The sequence below is a fragment of the Hyla sarda genome, chromosome 6 (genome assembly GCF_029499605.1).
Source record: "Hyla sarda isolate aHylSar1 chromosome 6, aHylSar1.hap1, whole genome shotgun sequence".
Taxonomy (NCBI): Eukaryota; Metazoa; Chordata; class Amphibia; order Anura; family Hylidae; genus Hyla; species Hyla sarda.
In genome coordinates, this window is record NC_079194.1 from 228,967,617 (window position 1) to 228,994,565 (window position 26,949).

The window sequence follows — 26,949 nt, forward strand, 5'->3', positions numbered from 1 at the left end:
GAAATGCCCTGTTTTCTGGATGGTCAGCTGACCTCGTTGGCTTTTCACCTGCTTAGCTCCCTATTTAAACCCTCAGTATTTATTCAGGCATCGTCTGCAAAAGAGCTCATACTCCTAGCTTGTGTTTGTATTTGGCCCTTTTGCTCCGCTTTCTGACTCCTCTCCTGTTTCTGCGATTTGGCTTTTCTGTTATCTCTTGGTACTGACTCAGCTTGTGGACCGTGGCATATTGTGTGTTTATTTAGTTGTTATTTCTGTTAGTGTGTGTGGTTCCATACAGTATCTTGACCTCCGGCTGTATTGTAAGTTTATTTTGTTAACGTTTTACTTCCTGTACTTATTCAGGCAGACTGTCCCTGTGGTTGTGGACCCGTCGCCTAGGGTGGGTATGCAAGGGTAGGGCAAGTGAAAGCGGGTGAGTTCAGGGCTTCACTCTTCCCTGCCCATACGTGATATTTTCGCAGCCCAACATAACTGCATTTGCCTTGCTCCTACTATGGAAGCTATGTATGGTTTGCCTCAGCTGACTCAAGATTTAGATGAAAGACTTCAGCAGTGTGTGTCTTCTCTTTCTCAGTCAGCATTTGTTCAGACCTTAACTCAGAGACTGCAAGATCAGGAGCAGTTAATCCAGAGTTTTTTTTTATGCTAGAATCCAGGAGTTGGAGTCTACCCGTACCCAGAAAATTGAAGAGTGAAAATGATTATGTCTCTTCTGCAAGGGGGTCACCAGGAATGGGTATTTTCCCTTGGTCCTGATGGCCCTAAGTTGACATCCGTGGATTCACTGTTTTCAGGATTGGGTCTCTTGTATACTAAATCAGACCATGCTGCATATGCTGAATCTCAGCTGCCTACTTTAACACCCCAGCTTTGGTTTGTCAGTTTAGACTGGGATTGGCACCTTAAAAGACATGCTGGGGACTTACCCCTCTCCTGACACCCTTGACCAAGCCATGATGTTAGCTGTCCGTTTAGATAGACGTCTACGTGTGTGCAAACGGGAGTGTTCGTCTTCTTTTTGTTCTTCTTTTCTTGACTGTAATAACCAACTTGTGCCTGAGGTGGAACACATGCAGATAGAGTCTATTCGTACCGCTGGGGAGTGCAGAAGATTTTGACAACTAAACGGCCTGTGTTTTTACTGTGGGGAGAATACACACTTCATCGCCTCCTGTGTCAAGCGTTTGGACCAAAGTGGTAATCGTGGGGGCAACTTGGGCTCATAGGTATGTCAGTTAGTGTGTGTGGTTCCATACAGTGTCCCAACCTCCATCTGTATTGTAAGTTTATTTTGTTGATGTTTTACTCCCTCCACTTATTCAGGCAGGGACTTTCACCATGATTGTGGTCCTGTCGCCCAGGGCGGGTACGCAAGTAGGCAGGGCAAGTGAGAGCGGGTGAGTTAAGGGCTTTACCCTTCCCTGCCCATACCTGACACTAGAATGAAAGAATGAGAAGTCCGTTACCAACAAGCAATGAAGAACTGCTCATGCTCAGCTGAGTGAATGGCGATCAGCCATCTAGGGGAGCATATTAACTTTTGTCGATCCATTGGAGATGGTGACAGGTTGGGACCTTGGAAAGAGAAGGGTGCAGAGCATTCATTAAGTGGAGAGTAGGAACAGTTGTATGCCCGTCTAGGCTTGCATTGAGAGGCTAAGGGCAAGTTTTCCAATGTTGCCATCACAGCAGCTGGGGACATATACGTGATAATGGTTCCATAATCCTTGTAGTAATTTAGAACAGCTGTATACTGTAAATGCACACCTCTTTGCAACAGTGTTTTTGTGACACCCTGAAAAACTGAAAAATCTTCAAATAGCAATATTTTTATTTAATGGATGGTAAACGACTGCGATCGTCTCCGGTAGGCTCTAAGAAGGTCTACTTTGCTATTAAAGTCCAGAAATTTGAAGATGATCTGTTGCAGTCCATCTGCCAGAGAGGGATGTATGCCCCTACTGCATTCAGGAGCCGGGCAATACAGTGGGCACGCTCAAGTCATACAAACCAAGAGCATATCACGTTCAAGGAAATTTTGAACATCTGAAGGGGCCATTTCTTTCTTAACTAGTACCATGCATCAAATATTTAGTCTAAGACTATTTTCTAGATCCTCAAGCTCATCTGAGGTCATTCTTAGCTGTATGCATATAGATCACAAGATCAATGCCCGTTTTCTCTAGCATGTTGAATTAAAGAGACTGGGACCGAGGGCGATCTGCCCCATTATGGAGGAGATTTTCCCTTATAAGACTTCCTATTGAAGCAGAGGTTAGCAATTCGTACGCCCAAAGACCGGCCCTGAAAAGATAGCAATAAAAAAGCAAACAGATAAAGAAAATATGAATTTTATTTCTAAATAAAACATCAGGTTAGTGCATCACAACAATGAACAATGCACAAATAATTTCTACACGAGATTGAGATGCCTCAGCTGTCAGACTGTGCTCAATTCCTCTGTATAGAAATACAATTATTTGAAGAGGATTATAACACAAATGGCTTAAATGTTTTGCTTTGAATGTGGAAGGATAATCTTGTTAGTGCGGATATCCCAGTACTTGTTGGCTTACCACTCTTGGTGTGAGGTATCAGGACTGGATGCAGTTCAGTTTATTTACAATGTACTCAGAAGCTGTGCAGAGCATTTCCTGGAAAATGCAGCTAATAAAATGTATTGTTGTTGACAATGTATGTATGTGGAAGAAGATGCCACACTTGTACACAGTGCATAGCCTTCTAGAATAACTTTAGTAAGCTGGATTAAAGGGCATGCTTAGCAGAAATCAATCATTATAAACACAGTGCCACAACTCTACATCTGTAATCTTTTTATTATTGTTCTGAATAATACAATATTAATCTCTATATAGATCCAATTAATGAACCAAAGGGCATATAAGAAAAGAAAATATTTCATTCTATAGATACAACGTATTTCATACAAACACAATACAGCTGTGAAAACTATGGCATGGAAGAGTAGCAAATGTAGGCTTCATTTTGCAAAAAAGAAAAAAAATAAGATAAAAACAAATAAACAAAAAAAACTTTCTCAACTGTAAAAAGTTGGCATGGCCTCCCATGGCCTTACAGGTTTACTTTAATTTATGACAGAAATGTACTTAAATTATAGCTGAAATCTACTCCTGCTCAGAGCTGGCATAAATTTCAGTTTCAAAATGCACAGAAAGCAAAAGATGCACCATATGTATTAAGCGGTGTGGGCTTCCTATTACTGTACATTTGGTTTATCTTACTCCAAAAACTTTAGTTTGAAGTGGTCCTGTAGTACTGCAAAACTTATCCTTTATCCACATACATGTAAGGGGATGAGCATCTAATAAGGGGGGGGGGGGGGTCTCACCTCTGGAACCCCCCCACAATCTCCAGAGTAGGGCCTTGTTTCTCCCTGTGCATGAAGTGGGGTATTGGCATATATTCCATGTATTCTCTATGGGAGAGACAGAGATACTTGAGTACTGGAGTTGGGTATCTTCAGCTCTCCCATACACATGCCTATACGAAACTCCATGCACAGGGAGTGATGGGGCCCAGTATTGGAGATTGCAGAGAGTCCAATAGGTCGGACTCCCTACGATCGAATGCTTCTGTTCTGCATGGATCACTTTCGGGAGTGTCCTCTTTATCATTGTAGGCAGGATTACAGTGAAGCAAGTGTATAGATAAGATGGGACCAGCCTCCACTCACTAAAGAATGACCTCATGAGTCTCATGAGTATTATCCCTTTCCTGACCAAGAAAGAGCAACAAAAAAAAGAAAGTGATACAAATGATAAAGGTAAAGTATAAAGAAAATATATCATATAAATAATGAAGAATCAATGTAGAAATAAAAAAATTTTGTAGCAAAAACTGATTTTCGAATGTTCCCTCTAATAGATGATGTACCGTATATCCCGGCGTATAAGACGACTTTTTAACCCCGAATTTTCTCCTGAGAAGTCGGGGGTCGTCTTATACGCCGGGTATTGGGGTCCGGCATAAGAATACTTACGATTATCTTCCCGGCTCCTGTGTGCAGCTGCATGCGGGGGCCGGCCAGAGCATGTACAAACTAATAACTGTATACTTAAAAACCAGGGTGCCTCCAGCTGTTGTGAAACTACAACTCCCAGCATGCCCGGACCGGCAACGGCTGTCCGGGCATGCTGATAGTTGTAGTTTCACAACAGCTGGAGGCACCCTGGTTTTTAGTACACATGAATTCGTTTTTACATGCTCTGGCCGGCCCCCACCTGTAGCCGCACACAGGAGCCGGGAAGATAATCGTAAGTATTCCTATGCCGGACATCCCCGTGTCCCGAAAAATCTTTTCGGGACATAAGGATGTCCGCAGGTCACTTACCATTCCCCGCCCGCCGCGCGTCCTCCTCCGGTCCTCCTGCAGTCTTCCTCCGGTCCTTCTGCGCTTCTCCACCGCTCTATGGTTGTACGCACGGGACGTCAGTGACGTCCCGTGCGTATAACCATAGAGGCGCAGGAGGACCGGAGGAGGACAAGCGTGGCCGGGGCCTGGTGAGTGACCGGCGGCGCGTAATCTACAGTGTTCCGATCACCGCTCCTCTGGTCCCGGGACTGCTGCTATGGTCCATAGGCCATAGCAGTAGATTGTGACCCCGGGCCGGAGGAGCGGTGACCGGAACACTGTGGGGGGCAGTACACAGACATACAGCCTCCAGCCATACACTGTATATGGCTGGAAGTTGTATGTCTGTGGGGGGAGCTGCCTACTATTGTGGGGGGGGGGGAAGCTGCCGACCTAATGATGTGGGGGGGGGGGAGCTGCCGACCTAATGATGTGTGGGGGGGGGGGGGGGGGGAGCTGCCGACCTAATGATGTGGGGGGGAGCTGCCAACCTAATGTGGGGGAGCTGCCGACCTAATGTGGGGGAGCTGCCGACCTAATGTGGGGGAACTGCCGACCTAATGTGGGGGAACATGCTGCCCACCTAATGTGGGGGAAAATGCTGCCGACCTAATGTCTTATACGGCAAGTATATCCCAAACTCTATATTTTAACGGTAAAAGTTGGGGGTCATCTTATACGCCCAGTCGTCTTATACGCCGGCATATACGGTACATCGTGAAGTTTAAAACTTCTCAAAGCAAAAAGTCGGAAAGCAAATGTCTGGAAGCAAAAACTATTCGTCCAGTAGTTCAACTACTTACTAGAGACAAAACAGTGTTCTTCCACTTCTGTGACTGTACAATGTCAGGGTTTTGTAGAACGCACAGAGTATCCTTTTTAAATGGCAACAAAACTTTAGTCACAGTTGACTCTTTCTTCCTAGCTGCTTGAGTGATGCCAACCATCAAAAGAACACGTTCCACACCTCTGATGCTTCTCCTTCCTAATGATCCAACCAGGCTACTGTACATGATGAATTACTTCTCATTATGAAAGTCAAATGGATTTTTGCCTTATATTCCCAAGATCATTACTATAGTCTATCAGCAGAGAATACTGCAATAATTGAGATCACATCTAAAAACTAAGTTTTGCATTGTATATTGAAGCAGAAAAATGAATAATTAAGCCCAAACTTTAATGGTCACTGTCATTTCATCAAGCTTTGCATTAATCGGGGGCAAGGCCTGGCTTTCATGGCATGAGAACACATGCTCAGAGCTCCCATTTCATCATGTGGACATCCTGTTCTCTTCATCTGACTGCTTGTGATGCCCTTACAGTACCTGCTGACTCCACTCTACTGCCTGCAGTACCTTAAAGGTGTATTTCGGGATTTATTTTTATTTGACTATGCTACAGGGGCTGTAAACTTTGTGTAGTTTATAATATAGTGTCTGTAACTGTGTTTTATGGTGTATACAAAATGACTGTCATCTCAGGTTTCCCAAGGTTGCAGTGTGGGCTTAGACATTACAGTGTTGCAGTGCGGCCTGAGACATCACATCAATAGTCAGGTGTTCAGAAGGAGCCTGTCTTTACTTCAATGGGTGGAGCAACCGCTGGGTGGGAGGGAGATCATTCTGCAGTGAATTGTAGATCACAAGTGTGTTTCATTGGGTGGGGTGGCTGATGTGTGGGAGGGAGAAAAGGGACCTCACACTTAAAAACAAATTATCATGGGATTTGTAGTTTAAGGGAATGAAATCAAACAGGAAATAGCCAGTTCACAAAAAGAAAGCTTCCACTTTATGGTAGGATAGGGGATAAGATGTCTGATCGCAGGGGTACCGCCACTCGGGACCCCCATGATCTGGGCTGCGGCACCCGACTGTCATCACTGCACCAAGCGAACTTGCTCTGTGCGTAATGACGGGTGATGCAGGGGCCTGGAGCATCGTGACATGACGGCTCCACTACCTCGTGACGTCATAGCCAGCCCCCTCAATACAGGTCTGTGGAAGGGGGCGTGATGCCACCATGCCCCCTCCCATAGACTAGTACTGAGGAAGTGTGAAAAATGGAAAATGTCCAGCCCCAGGATAGCAGGTAAAAGATCCAGTTTATTGAGGCATAATATTAACAGGTACAACAGAGCGTAGTTGGCTACATGTATCGGGCTAGAGTGCCCTTAGTCATGGCATAAAACATAGTAACACAGTAACACATATATCCTGTTAATAGGTCACATGATCATTACAAACCACGAAACAATAACCACGAAACAATAACTGCAAACGGGTCTTTGGCTTCCCGGTGGTCTCACAGGAGAGGAACACTAGGTGGAGTGACAGGGCGAGGATCAGCCTTCTTAGGTGGTGGTGTTGCAGATCTGGAAGGGTTTGGCCGTACTGCCATTTCTTTGAAAGCCTTGGCTAACTGTTCAATTTCATGTTTAATGTCTTGTAAGTCCGCTGTCCAAGGGCTAGGATTAGATGTTGGTGGGGCAGATTGAGAAGGGACAGGCGGTTTGGGCGAAGGACCCTGAGAGTCTGTAGCAGGGACACTAATTTCTTCTGTTTGAGGCCCCGATTCTATTACTTTCACCGCTAGTCTCTTAAAGGCTGGGAAAGCCATGTCGGGATTCTGTATGGCCAGCATCTTAAGTTGGGCCGTGTCCCATTTGTTTAGCGCCCCCTCTATAAAACGGTCCATCAGTACTCGATTGCCCTGATGGGGCGTGATGCCGTCCAACTTCTGTACCGCCTCTAATGCGCTCTGCAAAGCCACTGCATATGCTCGGAGGGTCTCACCTGGCTTCTGGCATCGTTCATAGAGTCAGAGGCGTACCTCTGAGGGGGAGTGAGATTCAAACACTTGAGAAAGTCCTTCAAAAATCTGTCCCACTGTGGCCTTATCGACCACTGGCCAGGTGCGAAGTTCTTCCAAGGCGGGTCCCTGGAGTTGTCCCACAAGCAGTTGTACCTGTTGATGAGGGGGAAGTGCATAGAATGCAAAGAGGCTATAGAATTTCTCTTTAAAGTTTCTTAGTGTAAAAGGGTCACCATTGTAGGTGGGAAGTACAGGATTCCCCAAGAAGACAGGTGCAGCAACAGGGGCTCCCAACACATAGGGAGAGACTGAGGGTGGACTGGTTGGGTCCTGTTCTGCCGGTGTTGAAGGTCTTGCCGGCATCACAGGCAGGGCGCAGCCTTGGGAGGTCGAGAGTGCTGGTGAGGGCGGCAATATTCTTCTAGCTGAGGGTGGAGACCCTGTTGGCTGGGCCGCTGGAGCATCGCTCCTTGCTGTTCAGGTGGGGACTGTGGGACTGCAGGTTCTGACATTTTCGTATTTGTTGTACTGGCCCTTTAAATAGACCTCGGATTCCTAGGTCCCAGGGAAATACGCAATTGTTCTTTAATCTGGAACTTGAGAGCGTAGATTTCAAACTTGAGAGCGGTGACCTGAAACTCAACAGCTTTTAATTGGAATTTGAGTGCGTTGATCGGCAGCTGGAGCGATTCTATGCAGGACTTCAATTCAGTGATCTGATGTCTCAGAGTCCCGTACTGTTCTGGTTCTTCACAGCTTCTAGCCTGTTGGCGCACTCTGCGCCTTTTCTCTGGGTTGTCTCTCTTTGCTGGTTTCTGGCCCTAGGCTCCGACAAAATGGCCGCCGCTGCACCGAGGGCTTTGGTGGGCGGGGTCTCTGGATCACGTGCGCTGGGATGTCCCGCGCTGACTTGGAACTCTGCAGTACTGTTCTCCTCCCCCCTTACTTTACATGCGCACTTCCTCCACACAGCACCGTGCGCGCAACCCCTTACTCCGGAGTATAAGTCACAGTACATTAATAAAGTTCACTTCTTAGGGGGGAGTACACTATCACTAGTGGCAATAGTAGGCACACACCCGAATCCTGTTCGTACAACAGCAAAAAGGCTTTGTGGTAGCCCTTGAGGGGTGTATGGTAGTGGTGGTATGGTATATGTATATAAGGGGTTAATGTTAATCCTAGAGTTCGTGACGCCAGGCTGAGGGCTGGTATGCTGAATCAGTGTTCCGGCCTATCGCCGCCCTTTCCAGTAACGATAGGTGCATAAAATAACGGAAGGTCCACGAGGAGATTTGAACTTGAATAACGTTTACTGAAGTGCTTGCAATATTTACGGCACAATCACAGTCTCATACAAACAGTCCTTTGGTTACTTAGCAACTGGCAGTAGTTGCGGACCTTGAGCTAAACAATAAGTCTCTTAATTTAGGAAGAGATTTGCAGATCCGTCCGGATTTAGGGGAGGTATTAGGTACGGAGATGCTGCAGAGTGTTTGGGAGGTGATACACTCTATAATTATAATTGTTCAGCCGTTGCCGCAAGGCTCGGGCCTAACTCACTGCGATTACTGCTGTACACCTGAGGACACCTTTTTTATTTAATAATTCTAATTGTCCGACTCAGTTTCTACAAACTACCATCGGGAGAGCGCCAGGAGGATCGTTATTTATCCTGCAGCCCGCAGGTTTCATCTGAAACTTCTCTAGTAGAGATATTCACTGTGGGATGCCTACCTTCATGACACCGTCGGGCCGACTGTCTGTCATCATTCGATTACTGAGATGCTCCTGACGTTGGCCAGTGTCAGGCCCTAGTGAGCGAAAGCCATGTTACACACAATGTCCTACAGCTGGTTAGTTTCCTATCTACAGACTATAGGGCTCTGCCTCTTCATCAGTTTCTGTTGGCACCACATCATTTACTGGGTGCAGATAAACCCCACTTGGTGCAAGAAGCTAGTAGGGCAGTCAGAGAGATGTGGAAAACTGTAATGGTGCTGCACACTGGCTAAGTGGGTAGTGGTGCTCGGTGGTTGGACTGATATATCAAATAGCACAAGAAAAAAATATAGCATGCCAATATGCATAAAACAGAGCGATTAAACTCACTTTGCATAGAGTACAAATATAAAAAAAGTTTGTAATATATATGATCAGACAAAAATGCTTTTTTCTCCTGTTATTAAACTTCCTCCTCCACTTGTCCTGTGTCTGCAAGACAAGCAATACAAGTCTATAGAGGGAGGAGGAGGGAGCTACTCTAAGAGAACTGCAAATTCTAGATAAAGCCTGCAGAGCAGAAATCTTCTGAAAATGCTGCATACAAGTAATAGTGTTGAGCGGCATAGGCCATATTCGAATTTGCGATATTTCACGAATATATGGACGAATATTCGTCATATATTCGCTAAATTCGCAATATTCGCGTTTATTTTTGCGAAAATTAGCATATGCAAATTTTCGCATATGCGAAAATTCAGACGCCAGTCTCACACAGTAGTATTAGAGCCTTCTTTACACCACACAAGCTGGAAGCAGAGAGGGATAATCACTGTGATGTGTACTGTGAAAAAAAAAACGAATATTCATAATTGCGAATATATAGTGCTATATTCGTGAATAAAATTTGCATTGCAAATATTCGCGAGCAACACTAGTCACATGTCCCGGCGGCCAGCGCTGCTCATTGAGCCTGCCGGAGCAGCACTGATCTATGTAAGAAACTTATGGGCCCAGGCTGTTGGGGCCACCAAATGATATTACATATACAGAATGTCTGGTTAGGAGAAACAAATATTATGCACCCAAAGAGAGTAGCGCTATTTTATTTTATTTGTGAAAAACCTTAGATAACAGTCATACAGAATATATTAGAAAGCTTTTTTTATTTTCAGCCAATCAGAGAGCAGCACTACTGAAATAGAACTCCCAGGACGTAACAGCGTGTCACACATGTGATGTCATAACCATTGTCCACCAGAGAGCAGCACTGAGCAGAAATAACACTGCTCCTGTTCATTCTTCATCAGTGAGGGGCCGGTGCTGGACACTGCAAAGACGCGGGAATGCAAAGTCATGCACATGACTGTGACTGGTAAGTGTTACATTGTTGTGTCCAAAAGATCTTTAGTGCAGTTCCATGTGCATTTCTATGATAAACATGTAAATAATTTATCTTTTGTTTTCTTATCTTAGATGCACTATCTCCAGGACATGGAGTAGCATTTCCGGACCTACAGCAAGACGTTGGATGAAGGCACAGCCCCAGAAATAACACTGCTCCTGTTCATCAGTGAGGGGCCGGTGCTGGACACTGTGTAGGGACGCGGGAATGCAAAGTCATGCACATGACTGTGACTGGTAAGTGTTACATTGTTTTGTCCAAAAGGTCTTTAGTTCAGGTCCATGTGTATTTCTATGTTAAACATGTAAATAATCTATCTTTTTTTTTTTTGCCCTATCTTAGATGCACTATCTCCAGGACATGGAGTAGCATTTCCAGACCTACAGCAAGACGTTGGATGAAGGCACAGCCCTAGGAATCACACACATACACATTTGCCCAAATTCTAGAGGTAACCTCCTTTAGTATGCCCAGAGGAAGGGCAGTACAGTAGCCATGGATTCCCTACAGGTTTCCTCCCCTCTGGAGGTTTTTCCTGTCCTGAGTATTAGTTACTGTCCGCTCTTTGTGAGTGATGGGAGGTTACAAAAAATCCACTACACAAACATTTTAGTAAATAATAAATAAAGTTCCCCTTTTTTTAAACTGTTCTTTGACTTGTTTGACTCATTTATTTATTTGTGTGTGTGTGAAAATAGAGTTAGCAAAACATGGATGACCAAATCTGCTCTCCTACACGATCTGCATAATGCGGTGCGGAGAGGTAACTGGTGCTGGTTGGTGCAGTTTATGAGGCAAGCGTAGAACACCCAGCAAGTTCCATGCACAAGCCTTTTTCTGATGAATGGGACTCATGCAGGGAACTTGCTAGGGGTCATACGGTTACAAAGGATCAACCTTTGGGTACGTGAACTGTCCCTTAAAGGGGTACTCCGCCTCTAGATATCTTATACCCTATGTAAATGATAGGGGATAAGATGTCTGATCAAGGGGATCCTGCTGCTGGGATCCCAGCAATCTCCATGCAGCAACCAAAATTCTAAATAGTATGTTTAGATCATTGGTTCCTGTGGTGAGATTCGTGACATCATGACACACCTTCTTGTGACATCACACCACCTCCCATAGACATAAATGGAAGGGGTGTAGCGTGACATCACGACCCGAACCACGAGAACCCAGAGTTCTAAATATATTATTAAGAACGCTGGGTGCTGCATGAAGATCGTGGGGGTCCCAGTGATCAGTCATCTTATGTCCTAACCTTAAGGAAGGGGATAAGATATATAGGGGCGGAGTACCCCTTTAAGGAATTAGAGAGTGTAGGCATGCCTTACAAGCAGGTAGAAAAAGAACAGCTGGGAGAAATGACAGGATACGAAGCAATGTTTGGCTGGGACCGATTTTGGGTGTGTTCTGGCCGATTAAAGGAGAACTATGGCAAAAATTAACTTATCCCCTATCCATGGGTTATGGGATCAGTAGCTGATCGTGGGGGGGCCCCCCTACAATACCTGGGATGAGACCTGTCGCTCAGTGAGAAGCGCGCGTTGCAGATGTCAAATCTAACTTTCCCTGGACCCCCCCCTTCCTTTCTTCATGTCCACCACAGACGCCCCCAGACTGCTGTCTCTTACAGAGTTTTATGCCCAGAAATGGTTGGCTACTCACTTTGTCAGTAGATTCTCATCCTAAATATGAAGACAATCGGGGAAATGTACCTGTGGAGAGGAAATGTTGTCCAGTTGCCCATAGCAACCAATCAGATCACTTCTTTAATTTTTCAGAGGTCTTCTCAAGAATTAAAAAGCAATCTGATTGGTTGCTATGGGCAACCTGATGAAAACATCTTATTTTTTTGTTCAGGATCTTTAACAACTACAGTACTACAACTCCAATTGTAGTGTGTCTGTTCAACATGTGCCTCCTCCAACCCTGAGCCTTAGGGAGGCACAGACGGATCACAGTGGGGGTTGTAGTACTTTCATTTTTACTGTTCCCTATAACTCTGTAGCTTCGGTAGAATATGAGGCTCAGCCTTAGAGTCACTGTATCTGGCTGCTCCGGTCTTCTTCTATTTTACAGCCTGGACCCTGTTCTCCTCCACACTGGTCCCTGTGGTCAGATGGTTCTGGACCGGGGCTGAACGGTTGCTTGAGGGATTTAGTGGCAGATTTTTTGGGGACTTCCGTTGTTGGATGACCTCTCTCTTCAGTGGCTGGTGATATTCGTACTGCAGAATTCACAGGTATTACGTAAAAGGGGTACTCCGGGGGAAAACATTTTTTTTTTAAATCAACTGGTGCCAGTACGTTAAACAGATTTGTAAATTACTTCTTACAAATCTTAATCCTTACAGTACTTATCAGCTATCGTATGCTACTGAGGAAGTTGTGTAGTTCTTTTCGGTCTGACCGCAGTGCTCTCTGTGAGTAGGAGCAAATCTCCATAGTAAACTTCTCCTACTACGGACAGTTCCAGACATGGACAGAGGTGTCAGCAGAGATCACTGTGGTCAGACTGGAAAGAAATGCAAAAAGAAAATAACTTCCTCTGTAGAATACAGCAGCTGATAAGTACTGGAAGGATTAAGGTTTTTAAATAGAAGTCATTTACAAATCTGTTTTTCTTTTTGGCACCAGTTGATTGTACTTGGTTGCTGGTACTTGTAGTTGAACATTCATAAGTGGTACTTCAGGCTCTGCAGCTGCTGGTCATTCTTTTTCCACAGCATCCAGTGATGTTCCATTAGGATCTGCACTGACTTGTAGTACAGTAGATATTAGCTCTGGCTCTGCAGCAGGGTCACTGGTACTTTGATGGATATCTGCAGAGGGACAGTCAGTTTTTGGGGCTGTATTCACACATGTGGTGATGTCCTTCCTCCATGGCCTCTGTGAGGGTCTCATTACGTTTATTATGCTCTGCATGCGAACACCCTCTAAATGTATGCCCTGGTCCTGAGCACAGGTTACAGATGACCGGTCCTGTACAGTCGTCCATTACATAACTAAACTGTCCACATAGTGAGCACTTAGCCGAAGGGCAGTTTATGGCGGGGTGGCGGCCCCCACATCTATGGCGCAGACAGGGTTGACCAGGGTAATAATGTGGCAGCCATGGGGGTGCGAGGGAAAAACCTGATCACTTTGTGACGCCAGGGAACTGTTATCCTATACACGGTCTGAGGTTGGAGACATCTTCTCCTGGGCCAGACACGGGGAGTAAAGGAACACACGGATGTCAGGTTACGGATAACTGTCATTACTGAGCAGGGTGCAGATGGTATTACACGGACAGTATGGTGCAGAATGAGAGGATGCAACGTAACCCCTTGGGAGCCCTGTTACCTTGCTGGGACTTGTGGTGCCTTCACCCAATAAATTGATACTGACTTAAAAGACGGGTAGATTGATCCTGGTAGCTAGGGTTCTGTCAAGGTCTTGTACCTTTCTCCGCCAGGGCATGAACTTCCTCGGTGTGGGTGATCCTTGCAGAATGACCGGAGTGAATACATTTGATCTGGGCCTTCCCTTGAGGTTTCTACACACAGCACACCTTAAAGGGGTACTCCACTGGCCAGCATTCGGAAGTGAATGTTCCGAACACTGTTTTCGCACTGCGAAGGTCGGCCATGCCCCTTGTGACATCATGACCACGCCCCCTCAATGCAAGTCTATGGGAGGGGGCGTGACGCCACCTCCCATTGACTTGCATTGAGGGAGCGTGTTCATGACGTCACAAGGGGCATGGCCGACCCCGCGGCTTGAAAACAGCGTTCGGAAAATTCACTTCCGAACGCTGGCCAGTGGAGTACCCCTTTAACCACAATGTGGCTCAGCAGAAACTGTTCTGGGGAAACTCTTCCCCCCACTAGACTATATGGGAAAGAATAAGGGGTTCCCATTGGTAGGCAGGGTCACATGAGGTTTACACTGTTCCTCTCTTAAGGGCACAGTAACACAAAAGAAACAAACATAAGAACAACAAAATATATAAAGATATATTAACCCCTCAAGGACCAGGCCAATTTTATTTTTGCATTTTCTTTTTTTTCCTCTTCGCCTTCTAAAAATCATAACTCTTTTATATTTCCATCCACAGACGAGTATGAGGCTTGTTTTTTGCGCGACCAGTTGTCCTTTGTAATGACATCACTCATATTACCATAAAATGTATGGCAAAATAAAAAAAAAAATAATATTTGTCTGGGGAAATTGAAAATAAAACAGCAATTTAGCAAATTTTATCACATCCCCCCCCCCCCTTGTCACATTCCTCCCCTTTTCCCATTCCCCCCCTTCTGTCACATCCCCCCCCCCTTCTGTCGCATCCCCCCCTTCTGTCACATCCCCCCCCCTCCCCTCCTGTCTCTTTCTTGTATTCTTGTACTGCAGCAATACACTGGGTTTCCCGGGCGGATTTCAAATCTTCTGCGGGACCCGGGAAACCTAGTGTATTACTGCAGTACAAGACCTTTCCCCATCAGCCAATCACTGGCTTGACACGTGACACCACTGCGGCCAGTGATTGGCTGAAAAGGGAAAGGTCCTACTGTACCAAGAAGAGAGGAAATTGCAGAGCGCACGGAGACGAATCTGCAGGGACCGGGACTAGGTGAGCAGAAGTTTTTTTTATTTTTCTCCCTGTGCCCTTAGCTTAGTGTTTTTCTAGCAGGGTGCCTCCAGCTGTTGTGAAACTACAACTCTCAGCATGCCCGGACAGCCTTTGCCGGTCAGGGCATGCTAAGAGTTGTAGTTTTGCAACAACTGGAGGCCCCCTGGTCGGGAAACACTGACTTTTAGTATTTCAATTAGTTTTTACCTGCTCTGGCCGCCCCCGCCATGGGAGCCCGAGCAGATAATCGCATGTTTTCCCGGAGGGCTGTATCGCCATATCGCAAAAAACAAAAATCGCGATTCGATTGCTTTTGCGATATATCGTGCAGCCCTAGTTGAAACTGAAGCCCACAAAAGTTTACAAATGTTTTTTATTTTTATTTTCTTGTTTTGCCCCAGATTATGTTAAAAAATAAGTGAAGTCTTTACAGAGTACAATTGGTGATGCAGAAGCTGAACATATGGATCTGGGCACTGCGGATAATCATTGCATGCTGCGTCCCAAATCACAGATCATAGAGGTTTAACATTGTCCCCACCAGTGAAAGAAGAAGTGCCCAGACCAGGCCGCTGCTTTTTACCCCCTTTACAGACCATTTTGACCTTATCCCCTTAAGGACGCAGCCCTTTTTCACCTTAAGGACTGAGCCCTTTTTCGTAATTATGACCACTGTCACTTTACGAATTAATAACGCGAAAACGCTTTTACCGAATATTCTGATTCTGAGAATGTTTTTTCGTGACATATTCTACTTTATTTTGGTGGTAAATTTTCGGCATTACTTGCATCCTTTTTTGGTGAAAAATCCCAAAATTTCATGAAAATTTTGAAAATTTAGCATTTTTCTAACTTGAAGCTCTCTACTTGTAAGGAAAATGGATATTCACAATAAATGTAATTTTTTTTCACAAATACAATATGTCTACTTTATGTTGGCATCATAAAATGGACATATTTTTGCTTTTTGAAAAAATTAGAGAGCTTCAAAGTAGAGCAGCAATTTTCAAAAATGTCATGAAAATTGCTAAATCTGAAGGGACAGATGTCACAGAACTACAACTCCCAGCATGCCAGTCGAGGCATGGGCAGTCGAGGCATGCTGAGAGTTGCAGTTTGGCAACATCTGGAGGGCTACCGTTTGGGCACCACTGTAACAGTGGTCTCCAAACTGTGACCCTCCAGATGTTGCAAAACTACAACTCCCAGCATGCCCAGTAGTGTTGAGCGGCATAGGCCATATTCGAATTTGCAATATTTTGTGAATATATGGATGAATATTCGTCATATATTCCTGAATTTCGAATATTCGTTATATTCGAGTTGATTTTTAAACATTGCGAATTTTCGGCAATTGCGAAAATAATTGCGAAAATAACTGATTGCGGAAATTTCGTCCCTCGCGCGCATGCACGCTATTACATCACGCGATAACAGAGATTGTTTCCTGGATGCTTGTAAGGTGAGATCGCGATCGCGAATAAGCTAAGCGAAGCGAAGATGGTGGGAAGTAATTTCAGCGAAAGTGAGGAGAGAGTTCTGATTTGTGTAAGTATTTTCACCACTGTTAGTTAATTATATTTTACTGCATTTTAGACTAGATTAAAAGTTATGAATCATAACTTTTAATCTAGTCATGATATAAGATCATATAGCGGTGTTTCCCAAACAGTGTGTCTCCAGCTGTTGCAAAACTACAACTCTCAGCATGCCTGTACAGCTGAAGGCTCACTGGTTGGGAAACACGTCTGTTGACTGGACAGTCTGGCCATGCTGGGAGTTGTAGTTTTGCAACATCTGCAGGGCCACAGTTTTCAGACCACTATACAGGGGTCTCTAAACTGTGGCCCTCCAGATGCTGCAAAACTACAATTCTCAGCCTGCTCACTGTCCAGGAATGCTGGGCATTGTAGTTCGACAACAACTGGCACTTCAGTTGTTGCCGAAATACAACTCTCATCATGCCTGGACAGCATCTGCCTGGACAGTTGTAGTTTTGCAGCATCTGGAGACACACTGGTTAGGAAACATTGTCTGTTTCCTAACTTAGTGTTTCCCAACCCATGTGCCTCCAGCTGTGGCAAAACTATAACTCCCAGCATGCACTGACAGACCATGCATGCTGGGAGTTGTAGTTTTGCAACAGCTGGAGGCACATTGGTTGTGAAACACTTAGTTAGGTAACAAACTCTCAGTGTTTTGCAACCAGTGTGCCTCCAGCTGTTGCAAAACTACAACTCCCAGCATGCAACTCCCTGCATCCCCCCCCTCTCCCCCAATGTGAATGTATAGGGTACACTCACATGGGCGGGGGGTACACTCACATGGGCTTAGAGTGTGTTTCTAGCTGCAAGTTTGATATGCCGCAAATTTTCTGCCGCAGCTCAAACTCTCAGCGGTAAACTACTTTGATCCCCCGCCTGTGTGACTTTACCCTAAAAACACAACACTACACTACACTAACATAAAATAAAATGTCAAAAACACTACATATACACATACCCCTACACAGCCCCCCTCCCCAATAAAAATGAAAAACGTCTGGTACGGCACTGTTTCCTAAATGGAGCCTCCAGCTGTTGCAAAACAACACCCCAGTATTACCAGACAGCCACTGACTGTCCATGCATGCTGGGAGTTTTGCAACATCTGGAGGCACCCTGTTTGGGAATCACTGGCGTAGAATACCCCTATGTCCACCCCTATGCAAATCCCCAATCTAGGCCTCAAATGCTCATGCACTCTCTCACTTTGGAGCTCTGTCGTATTTCAAGGCAACAGTTTAGGGCCACATATGGGGTATCACCGTACTCTGCAGAATTTGCCTAGCAAATACTGGGGGGCTTTTTCTTCTTTAACCCTTATGAAAAGGTCAAGTTGGGGTCTACACCAGCATGTTAGTGTAAAAAATTCTAAATTTTACACTAACTTGCTGGTGTTGTCCTCTACATTTCATTTTCACAAGAGGTAAAAGGGAAAAATGCCCCCCAAAAATTGTAACACAATGTCTCCTGAGTACGGAGATACCCCATATGTGGACGCAAAGTGCCCTGGGGGCGCACAACAATGCCCAGAAGGGAGAGTGCACCATGTACATTTGAGGTGTTTGCACTGGAGGGGGGGGGGGGGGGGGGGGTCTGATTGTTACAGCGGTTCTGACAAAAGCAAAAAAAAAAACACACACACATGTGACTCTATTTTGGAAACTAGAACCCTCATGGAATGTAATGAGGGGTGCAGTGAGAATTTACACCCCACTGGTGTCTGACAGGTAAAAGTGATCTGTGAAAATAAAAAATGTGATTTTTTAATTTGCACAGCCCACTGTTCCAAAGATCTGTCAGACCCCTGTGGGGTATTAAGGCTCACTGTACCCCTTGTAACGTTTCTCAGGGGGTCTAGTTTCCAAAATGGTATGCCATGTGGGTTTTATTTTTTGCGTTCCTGGCACCATAAGGGCTTCCAAAATGCGACATGCCCCCTCCCAATCAAAATTTTCTCTCCAAAGCACTGTTGTCTGTGGTGTTACATAGGACTGCAGGTCACATCAACTACATCATCTGTACTCAGAGAGTTATCACTGTGTTATCTGTGGTGTTACGTAGGACTGCAGGTCACATCAACTACATCATCTGTACTCAGAGAGTTATCACTGTGTTATCTGTGGTGTTACATAGGACTGCAGGTCACATCAACTCCATTATCTGTACTAAGAGAGTTATCACTGTGTTATCTGTGGTGTTACATAGGACTGCAGGTCGCATCAACTACATCATCTGTACTCAGAGAGTTATCACTGTGTAATCGGTGGTGTTACATAGGACTGCAGGTCACAACAACTACATCATCTGTACTCAGAGAGTTATCACTGTGTTATCTGTGGTGTTACATAGGACTGCAGGTCACACCAACTACATCATCTGTACTCAGAGAGTTATCACTGTGTTATCTGTGGTGTTACATAGGACTGCAGGTCTCATCAACTACATCATCTGTACTCAGAGAGTTATCACTGTGTTATCTGTGGTGTTACATAGGACTGCAGATCACATCAACTACATCATCTGTACTCAGAGAGTTTTCACTGTGTTATCGGTGGTGTTACATAGGACTGCAGGTCACACCAACTACATCATCTGTACTCAGAGAGTTATCGCTGTGTTATCTGTGGTGTTACATAGGACTGCAGGTCACATCAACTACATCATCTGTACTCAGAGAGTTATCACTGTGTTATCTGTGGTGTTACATAGGACTGCAGGTCTCATCAACTACATCATCTGTACTCAGAGAGTTATCACTGTGTTATCTGTGGTGTTGCATAGGACTGCAGGTCTCATCAACTACATCATCTGTACTCAGAGAGTTATCACTGTGTTATCTGTTGTGTTACATAGGACTGCAGGTCACATCAACTCCATTATCTGTACTCAGAGAGTTATCACTGTGTTATCGGTGGTGTTACATAGGACTGCAGGTCACATCAACTCCATTATCTGTACTCAGAGAGTTATCACTGTGTTATCTGTGGTGTTACATAGGACTGCAGGTCTCATCAACTACATCATCTGTACTCAGAGAGTTATCACTGTGTTATCTGTGGTGTTGCATAGGACTGCAGGTCTCATCAACTACATCATCTGTACTCAGAGAGTTATCACTGTGTTATCTGTTGTGTTACATAGGACTGCAGGTCACATCAACTCCATTATCTGTACTCAGAGAGTTATCACTGTGTTATCGGTGGTGTTACATAGGACTGCAGGTCACATCAACTCCATTATCTGTACTCAGAGAGTTATCACTGTGTTATCTGTGGTGTTACATAGGACTGCAGGTCTCATCAACTACATCATCTGTACTCAGAGAGTTATCACTGTGTTATCTGTGGTGTTACATAGGACTGCATGTCTCATCAACTACATCATCTGTACTCAGAGAGTTATCACTGTGTTATCTGTTGTGTTACATAGGACTGGAGGTCACATCAACTCCATTATCTGTACTCAGAGAGTAATCACTGTGTTATCTGTGGTGTTACATAGGACTGCAGGTCACACCAACTACATCATCTGTACTCAGAGAGTTATCACTGTGTTATCTGTGGTGTTACATAGGACTGCAGGTCACATCAACTCCATTATCTGTACTCAGAGAGTTATCACTGTGTTATCTGTGGTGTTACATAGGACTGCAGGTCACATCAACTCCATTATCTGCACTCAGAGAGTTATCACTGTGTTATCTGTTGTGTTACATAGGACTGCAGGTCACACCAACTACATCATCGGTACTCAGAGAGTTATCACTGTGTTATCTGCTGTGTTACATAGGACTGCAGGTCACATCTACTACATTATCTGTACTCAGAGAGTTATCACTGTGTTTGTTATCGGTGGTGTTACATAGGACTGCAGGTCACATCTACTACATAATCTTTACTCAGGGAGTTATCACTGTGTTATCTGTTGTGTTACATAGGACTGCAGGTCTCATCAACTACATCATCTGTACTCAGAGAGTTATCACTGTGTTATCTGTTGTGTTACATAGGACTGCAGGTCACATTTACTACATAATCTTTACTCAGAGAGTTATCACTGTGTTATCTGTGGTGTTACATAGGACTGCAGGTCACATCAACTCCATTATTTGTACTCAGAGAGTTATCACTGTGTTATCGGTGGTGTTACATAGGACTGCAGGTCACATTTACTACATAATCTTTACTCAGAGAGTTATCACTGTGTTATCGCCTTGGTAATCACTGACAGACGTTTATGTCATATGTCCATAAGGGCTTAAACAAAAGTGCGACAATTTACTTGTTTCTTCATGTTGCAGCGTTTCCTTGAAAAAGGTTATGATCAGACCCGCTCCCAGATTGTCAAGAAGGACATTGTCCATTCCCTAATGCGGGAGCTGAGGAGAGATCACGGCGGCAGACATGACCGCATGGCGGTCTTAAAAAAATGGTCGGACCTAAAGAGGCGGCACATGGACCGGGTCCGACAAATACGGGACCAGTATCACCCAGGTAAGGTATTGGTGACAGTTATGTAAGGGCAGATGTAATTAGTCTTAGGGCAGATGTTGTTAACCCTATTTGTTTGTGAGTCTGACTCCAGATTGTGGTAACATATGTGGTGCCCAAGTTCTGCGACTTGGGAGATTAGAGATGAATTCTGTGTAGAAGAGTTTGATAGCATAGCCCTCTGCACAGCTGCAGTATTCGGGCCACTTTCTCCACACTAGCCACTAGAGACTTGCACAGCAGCCACACTAGATCTTGCGTAGGCAAAGGGTAGACCTAGATTAAACTAGAATATACAGTGTAGGGGGTTGTCTTAATGCTCAGCAATCCTGATAGGCTCACCACATGTCACATGATCCTACTAGTATCCCATGGTAACAAGAGAAGTTTCATACTTTATGCATGTGTGGTAGCCCTTGGGGGGTGAATGGTAGTGGTGGTATGGTATCGGTATGTGAAGGGTTAATGTTAACCCGATAGTTCATGACGCCAGGCTGAGGGCTGGTATGCTAAATCAGTGTCCCGGCCTATCACCGCCCTTCCCAGTAACGATAGGTGCATAAAATAACTGACGGTCCACAAGGAGATATTCACGGCACAGTAACAGTCTCATACAAACAGTCCTTAGGTTGCTTAGTGACTGGCAGTAGTTGCAGACCTTCAGCTAGACATAAAGTCTCTGAATTTAGGAAGAGATTTGCAGATCCGTCCGGATTTAGGGGAGTTATTAGGTCCGTGATGCTGCAGAGTGTTTGGGAGGTGATACACTCTATAATTATAATTGTTCAGCCGTTGCCACAAGGCTCAGGCCTAGGTCATTACTGCTGTACAGGTCTTGCTTGCCTGCTAGACCAGGAACAAGAGAGAGAAACATGGCCGCTGCTCCCTTACATGGGCAGGGGGCGTGGCGAATCTGATTGGTCCAAACGTCTGCCATTCACCATTACATGGTGTGATGGGATTGCTTACGTCACAGGGCCTCCAAAGGTCCTTAAGCTAAATACCATAGAGTTCACCTCGTCACATGACCCGCAGGTCCTGCAACGCTAATGTAAACAAGTAATTAACAATTCTATTTACATTAACATTCTATTTACATTAACCTATGCATAAATTAGAGATTTATACACTAGAATAGAGGCGACTAGGGGTAGACTGGCTAACAGCGATCCCTAAGTCTTAGGGACTCTGGCTATGGGGACCCATAAATAAATAGGTCACCACACTGGGACACCACACATGCATTAACTCCTTAAGTGCAAAACATATGCATATTAAACAGAGTATTATGCAAAAACAGGATTAATACTGGAATCAATATAAGTGCTATGGTAACAAAATATATTCTAAACCACATGTTATCTATACAATACAAGGATAGTGCATAAAAGACATTAACTTAGGACCCCAAAGGCACATGTTCAGCCAAAGGTCAAAGGCTCATCAGCAGGACAGTATTGCAGACACTGTTCGGGGACATTACACATATATCACCAGCCAAGGTATTCATAGTACGGCTGAAAAAAGACATACGTCCATCAGGTTAAACCATAGAATTTAAGTGAAGTGGTGTGGTGGGTTAAAGGGGAATGGTTGGTATTTTATAACTGCATAGGTTATAAGAACTGATTTTTAACTTCATAAACATTGTGTTATTATAGGAGCTACTCTAGCCACGGTCAGTCCAAAGCGGACCAGGCGACAGGCCAAGGCAGAGGAGGAGGAGGAGGAAGAGATCATCCCGGAGGAGGAAGAGGAGGGGATCATCCCGGAGGAGGAGGAGGAGACACAGGAGCAGGAGGAGGAACAGCCAGGGCCCTCCCACATGTCCCAAGCCATACCACCACCACCAGCACCACAGGAGGGAGAGGAGGGGAATTCCTCCCCACTCTCCAGTCAAGATGTGGCCTACACTCCAAATCAGTAGAGTAAGTATATGCACACATCCTTAGAAATTTGTATGCATAAGATGTACAGAATAAAGAGGGCAACATTCAAGGTGAAACAAAACAATACAGTAATTTTATACAGTAACATTAGACAGTAATTCATGTAAATAAATATAAATAAATTCATGTTAATATATATATATATATATATATATATATATATATATATATGTGTGTGTGTGTGTGTGTGTGTGTGTGTTTTATATTTTTTTTTTATAATACCTCAGTCATGCACTGGTATCTATGGTGAGGTCCTGAAGGTTTATGATTATAGTTTTATTTTTCTTACATAATGGTATGGATTTCAGGAGAATTTATTCACTGGTGATAAGATATTATTTGTAAATGAAAATAAAAAAGTTATTAGGACAAATATATCCGCTCATGTATTTAAAAAAGAAATAATTTAATAATGTTATTTCTAAAGCATTTATACTTGATAACAAAGTTATAAATTAGTTTAATATATTGTTATGTTATGTATTGTAAGTGCTTTTACATATGCTATACAAACATACATGTTACTCTTCATTACAATTAATTCTATGCTTTTTTTTTTTTATCAGTTGCCCAAAAATTAAAAAAAGAAATAAAAAAACTAAAAAAAGACCATGAAAAAATGAGAAAGGACATGATGAGGATGGCGTGGAAAATAGTGAGATTGGAGGAGTTGATTAATAAGTTAACATAGTTTTTTTTTTTTTTTTATATTTATTTCTTCTTTTTCTTTAAAAGTTAATCATAAAAAAAAAATGTGTGGTCTCCTTTTTATTTATTTTCTTCCCTTGTTTAGAACAGGTGACTAAAAATTTCCATGTGGACTTTTCGTTGGGAGGAGTTAACAGCAATGGTCTAATGGGTCTGCAGCATGAGTAGACATGACAGCACCAGACGTGATCGCAGCATGAGTAGTCAATATTGTGGCAAATTGACTTGGGTTCTTAAGTGACAGCAGCATGAACAGACAATAAAGTGGCAGAATGACTCAGGTTTTATGTGACAGCAGCATGATCAGACAATATAGTAGCAGAATGACTCAGGTTTTATGTGACAGTAGCATGATCAGACAATATAGTGGCAGAATGACTCAGGTTTTATGTGACAGTAGCATGATAAGACAATATAGTGGCAGAATGACTCAGGTTTTATGTGACAGCAGCATGATCAGACAATATAGTAGCAGAATGACTCAGGTTTTATGTGACAGTAGCATGATCAGACAATATAGTGGCAGAATGACTCAGGTTTTATGTGACAGTAGCATGATAAGACAATATAGTGGCAGAATGACTCAGGTTTTATGTGACAGTAGCATGATCAGACAATATAGTGGCAGAATGACTCAGGTTTTACAAAACCGCAGCATGAGTAGACAATATCGTGGCAAAAAAAATCAGCATGATGGCAGAAGCAGTAGTAATAGTAATCTATAATGTCATAATCACTCAGGCAAGGGTTACGAGCAGCAGCAGTAGTGGTTATAGAACTAGATAGTGTAAAAACACTCGGGGAAGAGGTGACAGCAGCAGTAGTGGTAATAGTAGTATAGTACTATATAGTGACAAATCACTCGTGCAAGAGGTGCCATGAGCAGCAGCAGTAGTAGTAATAGTAGACAATATAGTGTCAAATCACTCGGCAACAGGTGCCATGAGCAGCAGCAGTGTTAATAGTAGTATATAGTGTCAAATCACTCTGGCAAGAAGTTCCATCAGTAGCAGCAGCAGTAGTAATAGTAATAGATAGTGGCAAATCATTCGGGCGGCAAGAGGTGCCATCAGCAGCAGCAGTAGCAATAGATAGTGGCAAATCACTGTGGCAAGAGGTGCCATCAGCAGCAGCAGTAGTAATAGTAATAGATAGTGGCAAATCACTCTGCCAAGAGGTGCCATCAGCAGCAGTAGTAGTGATAGTAATAGATAGTGGCAAATCACTCTGGCAAGAGGTGCCATCAGCAGCAGTGGTAATAGTAATAAAAAAAAATGGCAAATCACTCTGGCAAGAGGTGCCATCAGCAACAGCAGTAGTAATAGATAGTGGCAAATCACTCTGGCAAGAGGTGCCATCAGCAGCAGCAGTAGTAATAGATAGTGGCAAATCCCTCTGGCAAGAGGTGCCATCAGCAGCAGCAGTAGTAATAGATAGTGGCATATCACTCTGGCAAGAGGTGCCATCAGCAGCAGTGATAATAGTAATAAAAAAAATGGCAAATCACTCTGGCAAGAGGTGCCATCCGCAGCAGTGGTAATAGTAATAAAAAAATGGCAAAGCACTCGGGCAAGAGGTGCCATCAGCAACAGCAGTAGTAATAGTAATAGATAGTGGCAAATCACTCTTGCAAAAGGTGCCATCAGCAGCAGCAGTAGTAATAGATAGTGGCAAATCACTCTGCCAAGAGGTGCCATCAGCAGCAGCAGTAGTAATAGAAAGTGGCAAATTACTGGAGCAAAGGGTGACAGCAGCAGTATGAGTACTATATAGGTACATAATCACTCAGCCTTTTGACATCAGCAGTAGGAGACCATATAGTGGCAAAATGACAAAGGCTTGAAGTTGCAGCAGCATGGGTAGCACATGAAAAGCAGAATGACACAGGCCTGAGGTTGCTGTAGCCTGACTACACCATATGGCCTCAAAATTTAAAAGTTTGAATAACTTTTTTTCTATGCAATATATTACTTTTTAAATAGATGAGCAATTACATTTTAAACTAATGTTCCAGCAGCATGAGGACAGCATATAGTGGCATAATGACACAGCCTGGAAATATTTATGCCCTTTAACACTAATTGCCCACTATGAGTTTAAAAGGAGAATAATTTAAAGTCCAAAGTGCATACTATAACACTTTCTTGGAATGCATAATAAAAATAAAGAAATATCAAAAACATCACCAGTGTTACTGGTGTATGACTTTGGTATTGTAATAAAATATATAATTTATATAACAATATGAGGAAACTCTAAAAAATGTTGAATGTCATTTAAAAAAAAATTAGAATACAAACAATTACTGCAATGGAATTGTCTATTATGGTTGAAAGTATGTTGCTACCGGCCTTTAAACTTCTCACTCACAGACACAAAACAGAAGTCTAAATAATGTTAGATAGAAGTAAGTAAGTTGTGGAGGTCCTGCATATGGTCAGCTCTAACAGGGGAGGACGGTGGGCACCGTTTTGCAACAGGCCATATGATGGATTGAAAAACACCGTCTCCACTGTCCCACTCCGTTTTGGTTTGTTGCTCCAGTCGGCAAGACCAGAGCTCCAGCGGAGTGGCGTCTGACGTCAGGATAAGTTGAAGTTAGTGCAATTGAATGTATATTCTGGTAAAAATTATGTGCATAGGGTCAGCTCTAACAGGGGAGGACGGTGTGCACCGTTCTGCGACGGGCCGTATAATGGATTGGAAAACACCGTCTCCACTGTCCCACTCCGTTTTCGTATGTTGTTCCAGTCGGCAAGACCAGAGCTCCAGCGGAGTGGCGTCTAATGCCATGATAAGGTCAAGATAGAGTGAGATGTTGGTAGCAAAGGCCGACTGTTTGAAAGTGCATTAAAGGGATTGTACGATTCAGTCCGGCCTAAAGAAAAATAGCTTTCCTGATAATGGAAAATTCATTGCAGTAGTAATATATATTCTAAAATTGACAATGTAATCACTTTTAATGAAAAAAAAATCCTCATAATATATATATATATATATATATATATATATATATATATATGTTATATATTTTATTATACTACTACAGTCATGCACCAGTATCTATGGTGAGGTCCTGAAAGGTTTATGATTATAGGTTAATTTTTCTTACATAATGGTGTGGATTTCAGGGGAATTTATTCACCACTGATAATATCTTTTTTTGTAAATTATAAAAAAAAAAAAAATTATTAGGACAATTAGATTCGCTCATCTATTTAAGGACGCAGGACGTAAATGTACGTCCTGGTGCGGTGGTACTTAACGCACCAGGACGAACATTTACGTCCTGTGCATAACCGCG

At 43.7% G+C, this 26,949-nt stretch overlaps 1 protein-coding gene and 1 long non-coding RNA gene across 2 annotated transcripts; both read left to right on the forward strand.

Moving 5' to 3' along the window:
• Positions 1 to 10,156: 10,156 nt before the first annotated feature.
• LOC130277702 (uncharacterized) lies at positions 10,157 to 10,981 on the forward strand. Its single transcript, XR_008845537.1, has 3 exons — positions 10,157 to 10,307; positions 10,409 to 10,573; positions 10,680 to 10,981. It is a non-coding gene; the product is annotated as an uncharacterized LOC130277702 (long non-coding RNA).
• Positions 10,982 to 16,149: 5,168 nt separating this feature from the next.
• Positions 16,150 to 23,883, forward strand: LOC130277703 (tau-tubulin kinase 1-like). The gene is made up of 4 exons (XM_056528426.1): positions 16,150 to 16,502; positions 20,799 to 20,991; positions 22,650 to 22,916; positions 23,504 to 23,883. Exons 1-3 carry the CDS (start codon positions 16,455 to 16,457, stop codon positions 22,913 to 22,915), a joined length of 507 nt encoding a protein of 168 aa, XP_056384401.1. The 5' UTR covers positions 16,150 to 16,454; the 3' UTR covers position 22,916; positions 23,504 to 23,883.
• The last annotated feature ends 3,066 nt before the right edge of the window (positions 23,884 to 26,949 follow it).